Here is an 18,799-nt window from a genome sequence, read left to right on the forward strand (position 1 = left end):
AAACTTATCTACGTGAAAATGCTTCCAAAATACTTGACAATGGCGGAGCAGCTGCTGTGCTGCTTCATTATGTGAACGATTTCCATTGCTCTCCCCTTCCCACCCTGCTTATGGACCCATGTGTTGTCTCCTATTAATGATTATTGATAATAATTAGTATAATACATATAATAAATTATTATTATTATTATTGTCCCATGTTATTTTATACTTTTATGATTATGTCTGTTGCTCACCTGAACTGGAATCCTGCTCTAATATTAGGGCTGTTATGTGCAATCAAACTGGAAAGAATATGCTGTATGTACCACAGTTGCAAGGCTGTTCATCCTTAACTGAGTAGACTAGAAATCGCTTCCCAAGGATCTGTAAAGGGTAATAAACATTGCACTGATGGTGTGCAAACTGGCATTGCCAAAAGTCTCACTTACAGTAGCCTCACGGGAAACAAAAGTATCCCAGCTGTGCTCTCTGGGATATTCAAATATTTCCAGGGTTGCTTCTGTCTTGCCATCTCCAAATACCAAAAGTTTCCTCCAGACAATTTTATGAGGAGCAAAACCCTTAAAGGAATTAGCTAAAATATTAAATTTTCTTACACTGATGCATTGTCTCTGATTTGATGTGTTGAAAGAATCTTTTTTCCCCTCCACTGTTTCAAAGGAGAGACATGGGCTTTTTCTTCTGGGAAAGTGAAGAGAACATTTTCCTGTAGAATGTGTTTTGTCAACTTTTAAAGAGGTTTTCTTTTTCTTTTTTGACCTAAGTTAGCTCGGATATTTTAACAACACTGTCACTCTATCACCCACAAAGTAGGTTAAATGACCTTGTAGGCAGTGGCCAGGATCCAATTTTATGTGACTGCTCGGTGGCTAGTACTGTCACTAGAGTTACAACTTTCATGAATAATGGTCTTATTTTATCCAGGTGCAGGTGTGGGTTGTAGATGGCTGAGTTATACCCTTCACTATGAATCACAACATCTACTACTCTGCTTTACTGTGAATAGACATAGACAGATGCTAAGATACCTTCGCATTCGCAGATACAAATATATTTTTTTTCAAGACAGCTCCAGGCATCACGGCTTTGGCATCGGTTCTAAACCACTCTGAAAAGCTTTGGAGATTTTCTTCTCATGCAACATTTTAAAACCATTTTGCTTGGGCAGTGTGCCAGGCAGAAAATGATTTAATCACAGAACAGGCATAGAAAGAGCACTTACAAAAACAGCTCTCAAAATATAGAGGATATTTCTTAATTTATAAATATTTGAAGAGAACAATAAGGGAGTCACAAATTTGGTGTTTTTTTAAGATCAGAAGGGTTCTCTACATTCATTTTCCACAGTCCCTGCTATATATCCATGCAAAACATATCTGCAATTAATTAATTTAGCTCTCAAGACAAACTTGATGTAGCATCTATTATTGGTGGATTTGTCTCTGAAAAAGAACAGCATGGAGAATGAGTTCCTCATGTACAGAGTGAATCCCACTCAGTGAGCCAAACACAAATTTCGCTACAAGGCTTCAATATATTCTCCTTCTCCCAGGCTATTTCTGTGATCATTTTTAATTTCCTCTCTTACTTTAATACCTAATTTGTTCCAACAATAAGTTAAAATTTTAATAATAGGAAATTTGTTTTCCTGCTTTACTGGGACTTGATTCTTTCCTGTATTATGAGTTGGGTAATTGGTTGTACCTGCTTATGCATTTGCTTTGCACAAGTGAAAATTGAAAAAAAGAATTGTAGCTTCTAAATGCACGTTTTTGAGGCAGTAGAGAAAATTGGCTTTCAGGTGAGGGGGGGGGGGGAGAACAAAAAGTTCTTTTTTAAGGCTAAGAAACACCAAACCACATCCCTGACTCCATCTCTAAGAACAAATAATGTTCTTGTTAAAGACTGACCTGGAAAAGTTCATATCCAAAAAACTTGAAAAAAAAGATTATAGATTACTAGCATATCTTTACAAATAGCAGTTTTCATCATTTCTACAGAAGTGCTCAACTCTTTTGACTGTGCACTAGCAGTGTAAATGCATTTAGCAATGTACACATTTTTGTTCTTTCACAGGTATCATGCATATTTAGGTAAAAAAAAGTCAAAAAGAGAGTCACCCTTTTGACTTTGAGTATCAAGATGGGTTCAAAGGCAGCAGGGATCTCCCTGCGAGAAGCTGAGGGTACAGAAGTAGCATAGAGCCAACAGGAGAAGCAGAGAACAAGCTGATTAGAACATAAACTGCAACACAAAAAGGGTCTGAAAGGGATGTTCTGGACCAGCCTCGTCAAAGCCCAGTGTCATCAGGCATTAATTTGGGATAAAGCTGAGTGACCCAGTGGCCTGCTCTCTCAATTAGAAATTTAGCAATGAGAGTCAGAAGAGGTAGGAGAGGAAAGGGATGCAATGGGAAGAGGTGGTTTTCATTCCCAAGCAGCTGCTTTTTGGAGTGGTTGTCAGAAAACTCACAGGAGGAGAAATAAGAGTTGCTTCGCAGCTGTGTACAGGAGAGCCGATCACCTGGGAATAGTGGCCATTCGTATACTCAAAAGTATTTATAACAGTGATACTTAATTTTCAAAACAGGAACAAGGTAAGATTGATGATACTTGTGCAGGAGAAAATAAAAACAGTAGTAAAAGGGAGTCAATATATTCTGCCTACCAGGCCAGATTTCTGAAGCTTCCTTCTGTCTTCTCTTCCTAAAACCCAGCAAAGTGAAACAGCAGAAAAAAAGGAAGATGCATGAGTAAAAAGACATCTCTTTAAAAAATACAAGTCCTGTCTGGAAGAAAAAATAGAAAAGAACAGAAAATCTGGAAAATTAAATGAAAACCTAAAGAAAGGCCAGATAAAAACACTAAAGCCTCAAAGAGCATCTTGCTGAAATAATAAATATGAGTCTTAAAAGGTGTTCCCAAATATACCAGAAGCAAGATGCCTGCCAGAGAGTATGTTGAGGCAAGAGATTACAAAGGGATAACAGGATGACTCAAGGAAAAATGGGTCAGAATGGAAAAATTCAGTGATTGATTTACAAGAGTGTTCATGAGACTAATTAAGGAGGTTCCCACAACAATCTCTTTTTTTTAATGGGACATGAGTTTCAGGGGCTATCTCCAATCAGTCAGTTCTGAGAGCAAACAAGTCTAAGAGTTTGTTCAGTTTAAGTAGGAAGCAGAGTTTCTAAGTACAGCCTTAGTGGTTTACAGCCTGATGGTTGTCAAGAATTTTTCTCCTTACAAGTCCACTGCTATCCTCCATTCCCACAAAATATTTCCCCTTCCTACTATTTTGCTTCCCAATGTTTTCTGCCCTTTCCTAGTTTTTTATCACTCATTTCAAAAAGCATTAGTCTAATAATGATTTTTTTAACTCCATGCAGCATGTATTTTTCATGTTGAAATGTTTCCCAGTCGGGACTGCAAAGTTCAACTTTTGCAGTCAGCTCTTCTTTCCAAGTTTCCTTAGGCCTTCACATAATTTTCATATATTATTTTCTCTATATTTATTACCATCTCCTCTTATTTTCTTACAAATTAAAAAATATCTCCCCCCCCCCATTTATTTTGTATTTGAAGAGTTAGACTTCTTTCGTTAAGTCATATTTCACCAAGTTTAGCAATCAGTATGGGGAAAGGAAGCAGTTTACAATCTCTGATGTATTTATCCTCAGTAATGGCCATGATTGATTTGCAGATGGCCTGAGAAATGAAAAGGTTAGGAGGTCTTCTTCAATGCTGCAGAGCCACGAACCCTAAAAAGCTGCAGCTTCTCAGCAGGATATAACTAGATATGTCAGCGCTTATTACTTTGCAACAGCAGTACAGTGTCATCCTCAAAGTGCAGGATCTGGTCCCAGTTTCTCATTTGCAGAGATAAAGCCAGAAATACTGGGAAAATTTACAAGGTCATTTCTCTTAAGAAGTTGAGGCGAAGCACATTCTGTGAAGTTAACAATTTATATTTAGGTAGAAAAAAGGTGGGGCTGACTAACTGGAGCAAGAGTTGTGCTGCAGGAATGCCACGTTATCCCTAATGGATACAAGTCACTGACTTTCCAGGGTTGTTTTGCCACTCTTTCAGCATCACGAGAATTTAGGGATTTGAGCCTCCGCTGTTTTACATGACTGCAGCCCCAGTGAAACAACAAGCAGTTCCTAGCAGGCACATCTCTGTAGGCATCTACACACTTGACTTGCTGCCACACAAGCCATCACTCCCCACAAATAGCATAGCAGCCAGTTGCAGTCCATCAGCCAGCTGAGCCTGGACATGATGCTCACCTGCACACAAGAGCAGGCTCACAGCTAGGGTCTGCTTTTGGATCCCAACATTTTTTGGAGAAAGGACAATAGTTAAAAGAAAAGGGACAGCAAGAAGCATATAACTTAGAAACAAACCATGTTACTCTGTAGTAAATGAACTGACAACGTTGGTAGGATTGGTAAACAAAGACCATGCACCGTATGTGTTCCAGGTGGTGGTTTTGATCATGCCTTTGATAACATTTTAATCAGCAGGAGCTGAGATCTTATTTACCACTTACGGTTGGTGAGATCTTTTCATAGCCTCCTTTGTGATTCTGTAATTTAATTTGTCTGGATTGGTAAATGGAATGAATTGGCTGATTGTCTTCATCACAAGGACGTTTCCTGATGTACACAAGCATGTAGTCTAATTTGAGAGTGTGCAAGGCTGTAAAACAGACCTGGGTGTAGAGCGGGATCTCACCAGGAACAGGAATGCACGGTCACAGCTTTAAAAAACAGTAAAGAGAGCTATTATTCTGTGCTTCACTCACTGCTTCCAGGATGCGGATAGTAACATTAAGCCTAATACTGTTGTTAAAGACAGTTGCAAGGGCATTTCCTGCAGACTCTTTGCTAGAAATGTAATCTCCTAAGGAGTTTGATGGACGTATAAAAATGATTCTGTTGACTCGGCTTTTAATATTCCAGTCTTAGAACCAAGTCACCTGGCTGTGGACAGCTGGCAACTGTGAAGACATCTGCATATGGTTTCACGCCAAGGTGACACGGGGAAGATCGATTTCTCTGGACCAAAGAGGACAGCACTTCTCATCAGCCTGGCTCATGGGTGAGGACTTGTTCATATGGAAACTGGCTATGTTATTCATACTGGAAGTGACATCATGCTTACTAACATGAGCAAAACAAGCAGAATACACTGGTAGATGAGAGAAGAATTATTTGCTTTATGACTCAGGCCCAGGGTCTGCCAACTTTGAAAGAAATGGGAGTGTACGCAGATTTTTTTCAATTTGAGTAAAAGAGAGAGAAAGAGAGGGGAGCCTTCCTCCCTGGGTGGACTAGAGGGGTCCTAGCTCTGCTAGGCTGACATTATATGTTTTCTCCCTTGAAAGAGCTTCATATTTTAATCACTGGCCTAATGGCTGTTTTCCACGCTTTACGGAAAACCACGAAGCACATTAGCTTTGTTCTATATTTCTGTTTTAATTCTACTTTTGATTTTTAATTGAAATAAACCCCTCAGTTTCCTACCCAGTTGTGCCTCCAGTCTGCAGAAGCATGGTCGCTAGGAACCCTCTAGTCCATGCTGGGAGGAAGGCTCCCCTCTCTTCCTCTCTCTTTCCAAGGGCAATACAGACCAAGGGCCTAATCCAGTGGAATAAATGAGGCCCCAAATCTGTATTACCCTTGCTCCTGTGGATGTTGATTTATTTTTTTTAAACACAAAATGAAAACTGGAAAGAATGCGAAAGTCATGAACCGGTTCTTAATTTTATGCTTTCAAACAGGATATACAAAAAGGGCAAAGGACTGAATTAAGGTTGTTTTTTCAACTTGGGCTGCCTCCACTATGGAAGGGTATCATTGCATAGAGACCTGCAAACACACAGAGTGACTCTGACATTTACTTCTCTCTTTTCTGAAATTTCAAGAATCCACCTCTGAGGGGGGTTTCCTACCCACCCCATTTCTAGGCTAATTGCCAGGACATTTAATGCAAGCACATTGCTAGTATTTTCAGTAGAACTGACCAGTTCAATATTTTTCGTCTTATTTTGGGGAATGGGGATTATTTATTTCTAGACTCGTGGACTACATCTTTCAAAGCAACTTGTTTTCTCCCATTAATAAGAAAACTTTTTTGCAAGATTTTGGCACTAGAGAATTTAAGGGAAAAAATGAAATTACTTCTATGTGAATGCAACATTATTCCACTTTTTTGCCCCCTCCTCTTCAATAAGCATTGCAAAAGCTGACATTTGCTTGAAATAATGGCATAGCAACATCATTGATCCAAACATTTATTCTAAATACTGGGACAAGTCCTCATCTTCTGTGGCCTCATCTACGCTTCAGTGAAAAAAGCACTGATTTACCCCAATAGAATATCTGCTTCAGTAAAACCATCGGCATTGATCGACTCTGACAACTTCCCTCTTTCTTCCAGCTCCAAGTCTCCACTGTTATTATTCTTTTCAGCATGTGGGAAGCCACATAGTAGCTGACTGTCTTGACCTTGTTTTTGAGCCAAAATCAACACATCAAGAAAGGAGTTCAATAGGGCAGTATATCCACTCCACACCGATAGCCAGAACATCTACTCTTGCTGTTAAAGACCTATTGATCAGTCAACAGAAATGCTGCTAAAAGCCAGCAGCGTGATCTAGCATATGTCCAGACTCCCATTTTCACCTTAACAACCACTCCCATAGTAGTCCCATAGTAATGTGCGATGCTTATGCAAAGACATTTCATAAGAACTGCAGTGTATGACTGAATCTTAGCAATTTAGGGTGAGAACAATCTATTCAGCTTCCACCACTGTAAAAAAGTATGGATAAAATGATTTTCACCTAGTAATCTTCATTGGAGTCTCTCTCAAACTGTGGCCAGCCACAGCTAATGCAACTTTTCTCCTTGGAAGTGGTTCATGTGGCTGTTTTGTTTCACCTTTCGTATCTGTACAAAAAGGCAACTCAGCTAAAAAATTTCATGTTCTCTAAAAACATAGTGCACATACTGGCTCCTCAGTCCGATGTGCTGAATGGTGCTATTGCGTAAGAGGTTTAGGGCAGCAAGCAGCAGGTGAGAGGTACTGCGTTTATATTTTAATTAGCTCTTGCTAGGAGATTCTTCAGAGGTTACTTAATTACTATTTGTCCACCTACATTATTAAAATCTTACTCATGTCCTTCCATTTCAAGGACCTTTTGTACCTCGTGAAAACTGTATTGCTAAGATTGCATATAAATAACTATTCTGAAATAATTCCAAGTGATAATTTTATAAATCTGCTAAGCACCAATTGCAATTACAGAACTTTAGGAATAAAACCTAAAAATTCTAGGACAGTATTATTTTAGGCACAAAAAAAGTCCTCATGAACTTGTCTGATTTCATAGATTTTCATAATTTGTGGTCATCTTAAATACATTTTCAGCAATTGCATTCTTTTACAGAAATGAATTCCCAAAATGTCATGTTCTGTGAAAAAACCCGTACTGTTTTATTAATACCCTATTCCACATCACACTGATTATATTAATAAGAATAAATATTTTTGCATAAATACATACATCTGATTTTTTTCTACAGTGAGAATACATTAAAATTTCCAGACTTTTCTTATTTCTGGAAACATTAATATACTAAAGGAATGTGACAACTTTGAAGTAAACTAGTGGTATGGGTACTTCTGAGGTACTTTGCTAACACACATACTTGTATGTTGCAGAGACCCTTCCAATAAGGCACTGAAATTGGAAAGCCTTCCTGGAGATACAGTAATTTGGCAAAGGGTTTCTAATGGTTTTGCCGGTATTGATTTCTTTGCATCCATTTGCCAATGCTGGGGAGATATAACCACCATGAGACTATTTAACATTTGATTGCTTGTTTGCTCCTAGAGGATTCATGTACCTGCCAGTGCCAGTCTAGACCACGTTGGCAGCTCTATGAACAAAAGGAGGGATTGTGGTAGAAATAGATTTACTTTTCTGCAGCAAGACACTTATCAGAACTGACAGGCGTGCAATAATGAGGCTGCTTATGCTCCACACAATATATATTTTTCTACTGAAAAGAAGCTGGAACATAAATGAGATATTAATGTTGTTAACAGTGGGTGTGAGCCCACAGTACTTTCACACTGGAGTAACCCTCACTCAAGCGGCCAGATTCACTGAACCCAATGAAGTTGCTTCACTAGCACTGAATGCCGTGCAAGTAAAAACTCCCTTTTAAATTATTGTGTCCTTGCAATTCTGATTCACATGGATAAAAAGAGTTTGCGAGATTTTGCCTAAATTTTATTGCCAAAAGAGCTCAGTGGTTTGGGCATTTTTTCCCGTTAGAGGCTTACTAAAGTGTTTCAAAGGCAACAGCCTGAAAACATGCATTCTTCTCACTTTTAAATTGGAGAGCATATAGCCACAGATCCTGAAATGGATGCTTTAACACTTCAATAGTTTTCTAAATTAAAAATAATGGATTCCTGGCAGGCATCCTACCCCAGTTTACTCACAACATAGATTTTATTATCCCAGTGTCACTGATTGAGATTGTAGCTGCACAACAGTCATAAGTCAGAAAACAGTCTTATGTTGATGACTGAGCCACTGAGAATGAGTTTTTTCATGACTAATTTATTTTAGAAAGGGAGACAATGCTATTTATGTCATGTAAATGACTTAGAGAAATAATGCAAATGACATTGGACATTTACAAACTCATTATGATAATGGAAATCTTGAATAACTTTTAAGAGAGTTCTGCAAGTTCCACTGTTATGTTTGTCATGATGATAAACCTCATAACAATCTCTTGATCATTTCTCTCTTTCTTTTTCATGGAATTCATCATATACAGATGCAGTACCAAACCATTAAGATGCAATGCAATTTAAATTATTTTACAGAGAACCAAAAATGCTTGATATATACCTTTTATCATTGTAACAGAACTAGATGTACTGGATTCTTAAGCCATTAAACCAACCTTTAGAGCCCTGCCTCTAAAATAGATTGCTCAATTAAAAAGACTTACCTTTCTTACAAAAAAATGAGTCTCCATTTTTGTAATAATCTAATTTTTATTCCTGCTGCAATCTAGAGATTCTAAGCAATCGCAGTGTGGAACATAAAATCTCCAAGTAAGGATGTCCCTGCTATGAAATGCAATATTCAGTTCCAAATATTTATTAACTGGAAAATGCACAGTGATCTCAATCTATGTGTAGTTAACACATCTGGCAGTTTCTGCAGCTTCTGTTTCCTCCACCCCGCCCCCCTCAAATGGCAAACCAAGACTTGATCAAACATGTAAAACATACAGTACTCGGAACACATTCAGCCCAAGGAAAAAGGCACAGTGGCAAATTACCTTAAATTCAGTTTCAATGTTGGCTAGTCTGGCCAATTCATTGCTTAGCTCTAAAGCAGTAAGGACAGGGTCTTCACTGGAAAGAGACAAATAAGCAGCACTGGCTAATCCTTTGTAGGCATTCATTCTCGATCGAGAGTGACTAAAGGAATCTTTCCTCTGCTTCTCAATACATTCATTGCACTTGCAAAAATAGTCATGTGGCCTTTCGATCCGCGCGCCTTTTAGAAGTAAGATGTGAACAATTTCATACTCCTGGCAGTGGGCAGCAAGTATAATAGGGGTAATGTCATGGGAGAACCGAGTTCCATCTTCATCATAAGCATAAAAATCATCATCTCTCAGTTCCTGCTCGAGGGGGCTGAGCGTGAGACGCTGTCCTTGTGCAAAGGCTGGATGGTTCAATATTGCTTCCACAATGCGCACGTATCCTTTACTGATGGCTAACAAAAGTGCATCTCCAACTCGAGCGAGGTTCTCCTTTTTGAGGAGGAGCTCCGTCACTTCCAGATGCTCATTCCCTACAGCTAACTGAAGGGCGTTTTGTCCCATATAATCGACGCAATTAAAGTTCAAGGTTTTGGATTCCTCCAGCATTTTTCGCACAACAGGAATGTTGCCATATTCTGCAGAATCGAGAAAGCGTTCCTCTTCCGCAGTCAGGCTGGTGCCTTTCTCGTTGAACATGTAGGCTGGGCCCCGGATGGCCTGCCTCCGGCCCTTCTCCCGGAGGGTTGTGTGCCTTCGATGCATGTTTTTATAATTGCTGTTTCTCAACCTGCAGAAAACAGGAAAGGAAGGTTGGTTATATTCTTGGAGAGTCATAAACTCACATAATCTGAAATAAGGTTAGAAATGTCTCATTATGATCAGATCTTACTAGGTTTCTATAATCTGGGCCAGTTGTTTGAAATCACTTAGGATACGTGTAGAATAAAGAAAATTAGTTTCCTGAACAACAGACAAGTTCTATTCTGACTTATACACCCTTCTGGATTTCAACAAGGATACACAGCACATTCTTAACTTAAGAAATAGCCAAAAAAAAATGTATGAACACATTGTTTTCCATTTTTATTGTTTAGAACTTAATTACACAGTATTTAGGAATGATATCCACAACATAATATTTCTCTGAATTACTCTTCTTGAGTTTTATACTTGAGGCCACAAGCCCTAAAGAAAGTCACATACTCCCCAGTAAGCATCTTTCAGAGAGCTACTGCAGAAAGACTAGAACACAGGTTTCTGACCACAAACAGAGGGCAGATCAGAAAGGGTCATTAGTTTCCCCACTGATTATGTGGCTGAAATATCTTCACTTGGAGTTGGTGGGTTGGAGACAAACTGTTCTTATTCTGCCTTCTCTGGAACCCCCAAAGAAGACTATGCAATGTGCAACCAGCCTCAAGGGGGAGTAAACACGCTGTTGTATGAAATTAACTGAAATCCTAAATCTATCTGTGGTTTTAAAACTGTCACACTTTGCATTCAGTACCATCTCGACGTTGCTCTTCTGTTTTAATTTTATTGCAGTAGCATGTCAACAAAATCATAGTCCCTCTTTTAGAGTCTAAGCACGTGGAGTTAATTGCTATCCTAAGCCCACAGAATGTGCAGCCTGAGTAAAAGGTAAAACCAACACCTCTTTCACAAAAAGCATTTGCGCTCAGTCCAAATAGCAAGTCCTAAATCACTTGGGTAAAATTTTCAGGAGCCTCTAAGATGCAGTGGGCAGATGTAACAAATAAGCAGGTGTTAATGCTCAGTGGGTGGCAAACGTTCATCCTTCTATGCTCCATCTGTTCTCCAAGTCAGTTTTGACCTTCAGTCAATGAACAGTTCATGTGTTGCTCTGAAAAAATACTACTGGACTTTGAAAATGCTGTTGTGAGTGAGGAGAGGGAAAGGTGCCAGGAGTCAAAGTGGAGTAGATTATATTGCCTTCAATAATATCTAGGAAAAGAGTAATGGAATTAAGCAAAAACCCAGGAAAACAAAGGGTATTAGAAACCCCAAATACCTAAAGTGCCAGGGCACAGAAATTCTGAAGGTAGCTGTTCTTAGGGAACTAAATTATACATACGTATCTATCATTTTAATTCATCATCTTTTACTGATCTAGAACAGAAAGCTAGTACTGAAGAATTTCAAGCAAATTTTTAGCAGCTACATTAAAATCTGAACAAATCCTAAGAAAGCAATTTTGTGACCATACACGTTTGAAAGAGAGGTTCATAATTAAGAACCTGTCCCCTTAAGCTTTGATGCATCAGTATAACAACTTAATAAAAGCTGGAAGAAACTGAACGTATCATCCTATGCTCCACTGAGAGATTAAGTGCTATATGAATCTTAAAACCAATCTCTTCCAGTGTGGTTGAAAGTTGAAGAAGTACACAGAGATGAGGGACATAGGAATAATCAAGGAGATACGGTTAAGTAATTTAATTCCCAAGATTGCATGAAGTATTTTATAAGAGAAAACAATAACAGCTAAAAAAATATACCATTAACACATCTAACACTGACAGGGAGACAGGTCTCTAAAGCAGCAAAATGCCTTGGGTAAATGTGGGGCCCCTTTGAAGTCAACAGTACAAGTTCCATTGATTTCAGTGAAGTCCAAATTTTGCAAACCCGTATGCATGTGCGCGCGCGCGCACACACACACACACACAATGTCCCCAGCAATTAGCTTTCATCTCAGAAGCAGTCCCAGTGAGGCCAAGAGAACTAGTGTGTTTAAAATGAAGTATTTAACCATATGCAGAAGTGCTTATCTAAACTGGAGCTCATATCCTTTAGCTATTCAGGACAGCATTTAAGTTTTAAATCTGCACTGAAGTCTTACTGAGTTCAAGTAAGGACTATACATACAAATAAACACTTCTGAACTGTGACTTTGTTAAATGGGGACTTAGAGTACCAGAAAGCACTTCACACATTTGCAGTCTTGGGATTTCCTGGATGTTAAATTAAACCTCTTAAAACATTAAGCAACTCAAAAGGATGAGCTGGTGATGGCTTAAGCAAACGTTGCTGGGATCAAGTGGAAACGAATCCAGCTCCTATAGCTGCTCAGTGATGACCAATGAGTGTGGCAGGGCTGCACACACCTAAATATTTTAGGACAGTTAATTGCAAGAGCTGCTTCAAGCAGGAGGAATTCCACTGGGCTTTTCTGATGTTCAAAACCCACGTATGCTAAGATATTTGGCAACCTTATATTTGTTGTTATATTTAATGGTCAGTACTGGAAGCAACTCAGAAATATGGATCATTTCCAGCAGTGAGGAATCTATTAGATATTTTGCCTGATGTCCAAGTATAATTCTTGATACGGTATTCTTTTTTTTTTAGAAAAACTTTTCTCTCTTGGTATGTTATTACCTCTAAAGGATGAACCAGATAGGTGGGACAGATAACCTTACAATCACACCCAAAGTAACCATAAAACTACCTAAAATATTACCATTGGCTCATTTCTAAGATTTTTGTCTGAGAAAAGAGGTTAGAGTTTGGCCTGGAGCTAATTTGCACCAGTTTGTTGCATATGTAATAACATGCCAAAAAAAAAGACCTTCATTTCACTTTCTTCAATTCAGAGAGAACACTGGTTTCGTACACTGTTTCCAACAACAGAAATTGCATCAGAAAAAGAGGAAACAGAGAAGCATACCTGCCCTCCAAAAAGATAATTACTATACAACATTTATCTTGCAATAAAAGTGCTGTAGGGATGTCCCTACAGCACAGAGTTGATCTCTGCTGCCTGCAGGTAAGGGCAAAAGCACCATAATTCAGAGGGTTTCACCTCAGATGAATTATGACCCCCAGTCTTGCTCATGAGCAGAGAAGATCAATATCTCAGCTATCGCACTTTATCATCTTTATAGAGAACAAGAGATGAATAAAAAATTATACTTTTAACTTTGAATAATTTCATGAGAAATGCTCAGCTATCAACTCGTGTTCTGAGAAGAAAGTTATAATTATGTCTGACCTAAGCACGGAATCGTGATAGAGAAGTGGTAGTGCAAAGAGTAATATATGCAGTAGCTGAAGATCTTGGAAACTGAACCCTACTGTAATGTCATGACTGTACTCGGCAAATTTTTCTGTTCTGCTTTTCAGTTATGTGCTGGCAGGTTTAGAACTAATCATATTTACTGAGCGTGTGTAATGTGCCCTCTTAAAAAGAAGTAATTGTAACTTGATTGCATTTATCTTACCATTTTTGTTTAAAGGTGCTTTGCATTGAAATGACTCTGTATTTGCATGTTTTATTGAGACAGCTAGTGATCAAACTCATCAGGCACTGCAATTAAATATTGTGTTTTTCTAGGAAAGAATGCCAATGTATGCAGCGTTGTTGGAGAGAAAATGGTCTGGGAAAAGAAAAACAAAAATTTCAGGGCCTAAGCAGTGCTTGCAGCAAAGCGCATCCAGCTTTATGCAGCTGAGGGAGCCATAAGATGTTTAGACTCCTGTGGCGAGTTGAGAAGAATAGCAATTTCTGAAAGGTGGCTAGGCTTTTAACAAATCTTCCTCTGGGAGCACCTCAGTTTCTAATTAAAGTGGCTAAGAGTAGGTCCTTGCAACTTGCACTGATGGTACTAGGTGCTGAGACACTCAACATCTGAAAAGGGAACATGGCGTAACGTGAGATTTGTTCTTCATGTGGTGTCACTGAAAACACTGTTGAGGCTGAAACTCTCCTTTTTTGCAACCTGTCCTGGTTTCGGCTGGGAGAGTTAATTTTCTTTCTAGTGGCTGGTATAGTGTTATGTTTTGGGTTCAGTATGAAAAGAATGTTGATAACGCACTGATGGTTTCAGTTGTTGCTCAGCAGTGTTTATAACAAGTCAAGGATTTTTCAGCTTCTCATGCCCAGCCAGCAAGAAGGCTGGAGGGGCACAAGAAGTTGGGAGGGGACACAGCCAGGACAGCTGACCCAAACTGGCCAAAGGGGTATTCCGTACCATGTGACGTCATGCCCAGTATCTAAACTGGGGGGAGTTGGCCCAGGAAGGATTGCTGCTCAGGAACTAACCGGGCATCAGTCAGTGAGTGGTGAGCAATTGCATTGTGCATCACTTATTTTGTATATTCCCATTCTTTTATTATTATTATTGTCATTTTATTATTGTTATTATTATCAATATTATATTCTTCCTTTCTGTTCTATTAAACTGTTCTTATCTCAACCCATGTGTTCTACCTTTTTTTTCCCAATTCTCTCCCCCATTCTACTGGGTGGGGAGTAAGTGAGTGAGCGGCTGCATGGTGCTTAGTTGTTGGCTGGGGTTAAACCATGACACAACCACACTCTCTTAACTGGTCTGAGTGCCAGATGTGTAGGAAAGGTAGACAGAGGAAGGAAGCTGGGCTGCTTCAAATTGAGGTTACCCCAGCAAATGTCCTTTCTCCTTGATCCTCCTTTCCACAGTGCTCCAGGCTATGCCACACAGGACCTTCTGCTGCCTCTCTGGTCCCACACAAGAACCTATGGACAGGCAGAGCTAAGGCTTGGAGGAAATGTTCAAAGGCGTAAATTGAAATTGGAGCTTTTACACATGCCGTTGAACCGGAACCTTAAAAGCATGTAGGACAGGCTGAATAGTATCTGCTTCAGTTTTTAAAACATCTGAAGTCTGAATAGGTATTGAAATCAATGGGTATTAGGTACTGCGGCAATTCTGGAATTCTCAGGTGATGTCAACCTTTACTTGTCTTAAAGCCTAAAAATTGAGCAGGGCATTTACAAAGGCAGCTTTAGGAACTTATGGTCTCTGACTACACTTTAGGTTTGCTTTCACTCAGTGGAGAGAGGTTGGCAGGAGTGTCCCTGTGCCCTTGCAATGGCCCCCTTTGTCCAGAAACTACAGAAGAACCTTAGGGTATGTAACCATTACTATGCCCCATGTTGGGTAAAGCAACCATCAGTGTAGGCATTGATGAGACATTGACTCTGTCTTGTAGAAAAGGCAAGTTTCTGAAAGCCATTTTGAAAGCATTACCCTCGGTTCCTGCAGAGCTTCAGAAACTGTCAGATTGACGCTTTACTTATTATTTTTCTTTCTACTTACATCAATATTTCTAAAAAGAATCAGGGCACATAAAGGCTGCAGACTCCCTGAGGCCTCTTTGGAATTGACACAGCTCTTATACATCAAATGGACCACTTTCCTCTATTAACCCTCGCTTCCACACAGAAAACCTGATCATCCAAGACATGCTATAAACATGAACAAAAATTAAGGAAATTAAGTTATACAAGCAGATGCAAATTGATATAGAAAGGAATCCATTTAAAAGAGTAAGTCAAATTGTTCACAACAGAAATAGTAAGGTGTTGCATCTTTTAGTTTAAAAAATTGTAACATATTTTGAAGCAGACTCCAGACTTCAAGTCAGGAGCACAGACTGAACACAGCTGCACACATTTATTATCCTATATGCAATAGGCTACTCTGGCATTCCAAATGCTGCACAGGCATATACTACCAGAGCTCTCTGATACCCTCTTTTTCTCCAATATCTTAAACAGCCTTCTAAATCTTATCTTAAGTCAAGATGTTATCCTCTAAGATAAAAGTTTTAAGTATCTTTTTTCACATATTGCTGACTTACTATGTATACAGACTCAGCATCATTTGGGGTGGTTGCTTTTGATTAACAGCAGCTTATTCCAAAGTTTTCTATGCTTTGAAATGCTTACATGTCATTTTATTTAATCTTGGCATGTCCAAAGGGCTAATTCAACACTATTAGCAACATGGTCATTCTCCTACATGAAAAGTTGCCTTCTCCTACATGAAAAGTTGCATACATATCTAGGGACAATTAACAGAATTTTTTAGCTCTATTCAGATATTTGTTCACTTGCAGAGTAGTCCTACAAAGCAGTTGCAGGAAGTAATATCCCCTCCCCACCATTCCACTGCTCATAAAAGAAAATGATAATTCAAGGTCAAACTTTGAAAAGAGGCCTCTATCCTTGTGGAATTACAGGTGCAGTCAGCAAAACCACAGCTTTTCAAATCCCTTTAAGAAATGGCAGCACGAGATACATCCAGGAAGACAACCCAGGCCTCTCATGTCATTAAAGGATGCTGATGAATATTACATACTAACACTCCCATCATCTTCTTGTCATGAAGCATAAGGTTGGAGGCCAATAACCGAGAAACATTGAGGACAGACCACCAAATCCTTACCAGCATCTAAATTTTCATGTTCTCCCTGATCTCTGTTAGAAAGAAGGCAGCTCTGCCTTGTGGTTTGAAAAAAGGAAATGGAATTTGGCTTTCTACCAGCTATGTTTCCGAAAAACCCATCCACTGCTGCTCAGTTGTCTCACCCTCCCCCTTCTTATAAACTAAGCATCAGCATTTTCTTTCCCATTCCAAAGCAATGTCATACACCAATACAAGACTTTTACAGCAGAAGAGACTGTAAAATAATCACCTTGGTTCTTGTATTCAATTTCTTCTTGTGTTACAATATACGTACTGGGGGTCTTTTCCTTCCTTCCTTCCTTCCTTGCTTCCCCTTAATATATGGTTGTGAAGATAACTGATTATTACAAAGGTATCATAGAACACATGTGAGATAGCTATACCAGAATCAAGACTATTTTTACATTCTTTTCCATTGTCCATTCATTAACATGTTTGGCTATCAAATGAACTGCCATGACAAGAATGAATCCTACTTTTTTTTTTAATAATCTAGCTTTGGGAACTAGGAATAATTCACCCTCACTCTTGAAGCACTTCAAAACTCAGGCTCAGATCATACTGAGAACACAACAGAAGAATACCTGTTCATTCATAAATTTTTACTACCGACGAGAGCGACAAAAGATATTTCTAATTGTGCAAGCAGGGGGCAGTGTAAAGCTGATTTTCAACAAACAGTTCTATTGGAAAGAAAAAGCTCTGAAAAGAACTGGTAATCTCCGTTCTGGCTCTATTTCGTTTTTTTTCCCTATTGCTGCACCCTTTTCATTGCTTACTTCATAGTTATTTCAAGACAAGAAAAAACGTGGAGAGAAGGACTCCTGACAACCATTAGACCCAGTAAGCCGCAACAGGCATGATACAGCGTCCCGTATTTACACCTTTAATTTTTCCTCATTTTGCCTTGGGCACACTGTTTCCAGGAAAAACAAGCCCTTAAAAAATTCACCCAGCTACAAGAGAAGACAACAGCGTGGCTCCAAACCATGTGGCCAGTAACAAGCAACAAGCCCTTGGGGGTACGCTGAGGCCAAGCACGTTTGCACAAACTCCAAGGGTAGAAAGCCAAACCAGTTTCACACGCAGCCACCCACCTCACTCACGCCAGCCCCTTACTCGGGCTTGTCGGAGACCGAGTCGCACCGAGACACCTCTAACCCCAACAAAACTTCCCGCTGCGTAACAAGGCGCTGGCGTTAGAGCCAGGGCACTTCTCAGAGGAGCTGAAAGCACAGCCGGCTCTGGAAGAGAGGCAGAGCCCCCGCGGCTGCCCGCCGCTCCCCGCAGGGGCAGCAGCTTACATGTGCGCGTCGGGGCCGGGTCCGCTTCACTCTAGAGGCGCGGGGCGCTGCGCGGCGCTGCGCGGGCGCGGCCCGCCATGGCGCTGCCGCTGTCCGCGGTGCTGAAGCGTCGCTGTCCCTGGTGCTGAAACGCCCGCTCAGCGCGGCCGGACGGGGCGGGCGCTGTCCGCGGTGCTGCAGCCGCCGCCGGCGCGGTCGAGGCGGCGCCTCATCCTTATCCCCTCGGCGCAGCTGGGGCAGAGCAGCCCGGCAGCGCCGGGGATTCGCTTCTCGGAGGAAAAGCCTGCTGCCCGGTCGGCATGTGGGTCGCGTTGTCCTCCCCGTCTTCCCTCCCCCTCTTCCCGCGCCGTTGTCTTCCTCTAGGTGTGGATTTGAGGGTGGGTTTTTTTTCGGCGCGCCCCCTTCTCCACCGGAGCTGGGCGAGTGCCCCTGCGCCCTCCCAAGGGCTGCCCCAGAGCAGGCGTGGCGAGAGAGCCTTCCTGGAGAGGGCAGGGCTGCCTGCAGGCTGCCCAGCGGGGCGGGGGGCTCCGTCGGGGTCTCTCCCCCTCACACGCCGCACGCCTGCCTCATCCGGCTGTGCCGCCCCTCCGCTGGGAGTGGTTAGTGCCGCTTCTCCCCGTCTGCCGTGCCCAGGCTGAGATCGGTTTCTGCCTTCCCTAAGAGAGCTTGTCTCACGGGGGGTGGCCGAGGAGGGGTGTATATGTGTGAGTGGCGGGAGGGAAAGGGGGGGGGGGAATTAAACCAGCACGCAAAATAATCGGTCAATGCAATCAATCTCCTCTCTTGCTTGGCAGAGGAGAGCCGCCCGAACAACTTCAAACTGCACCCGGGAGCGCCGGTGTACCTTTCTGCACTCTATCCCGAGCGGTAA

At 40.8% G+C, this 18,799-nt stretch overlaps 1 protein-coding gene across 2 annotated transcripts in view; it reads right to left on the reverse strand.

The window, feature by feature from the left end:
- Positions 1-18,422, reverse strand: part of TRPC7 (transient receptor potential cation channel subfamily C member 7) — an 80,418-nt gene extending 61,996 nt beyond the window's left edge. For both annotated transcript variants that reach the window (XM_052772126.1, XM_052772125.1), the window contains exons 1-2: positions 17,929-18,422; positions 9,381-10,158 (exon numbers count right to left, since the gene is read on the reverse strand). In XM_052772126.1, coding sequence (XP_052628086.1) covers positions 9,381-10,158; positions 17,929-17,930 — 780 coding nt within the window. In that variant the 5' untranslated portion in view covers positions 17,931-18,422. The remainder of the gene's footprint in view (positions 1-9,380; positions 10,159-17,928) is intronic.
- Between the last annotated feature and the right edge of the window lie 377 nt (positions 18,423-18,799).

Source organism: Harpia harpyja, chromosome 20, assembly GCF_026419915.1.
Source record: "Harpia harpyja isolate bHarHar1 chromosome 20, bHarHar1 primary haplotype, whole genome shotgun sequence".
NCBI classification, from domain to species: Eukaryota; Metazoa; Chordata; class Aves; order Accipitriformes; family Accipitridae; genus Harpia; species Harpia harpyja.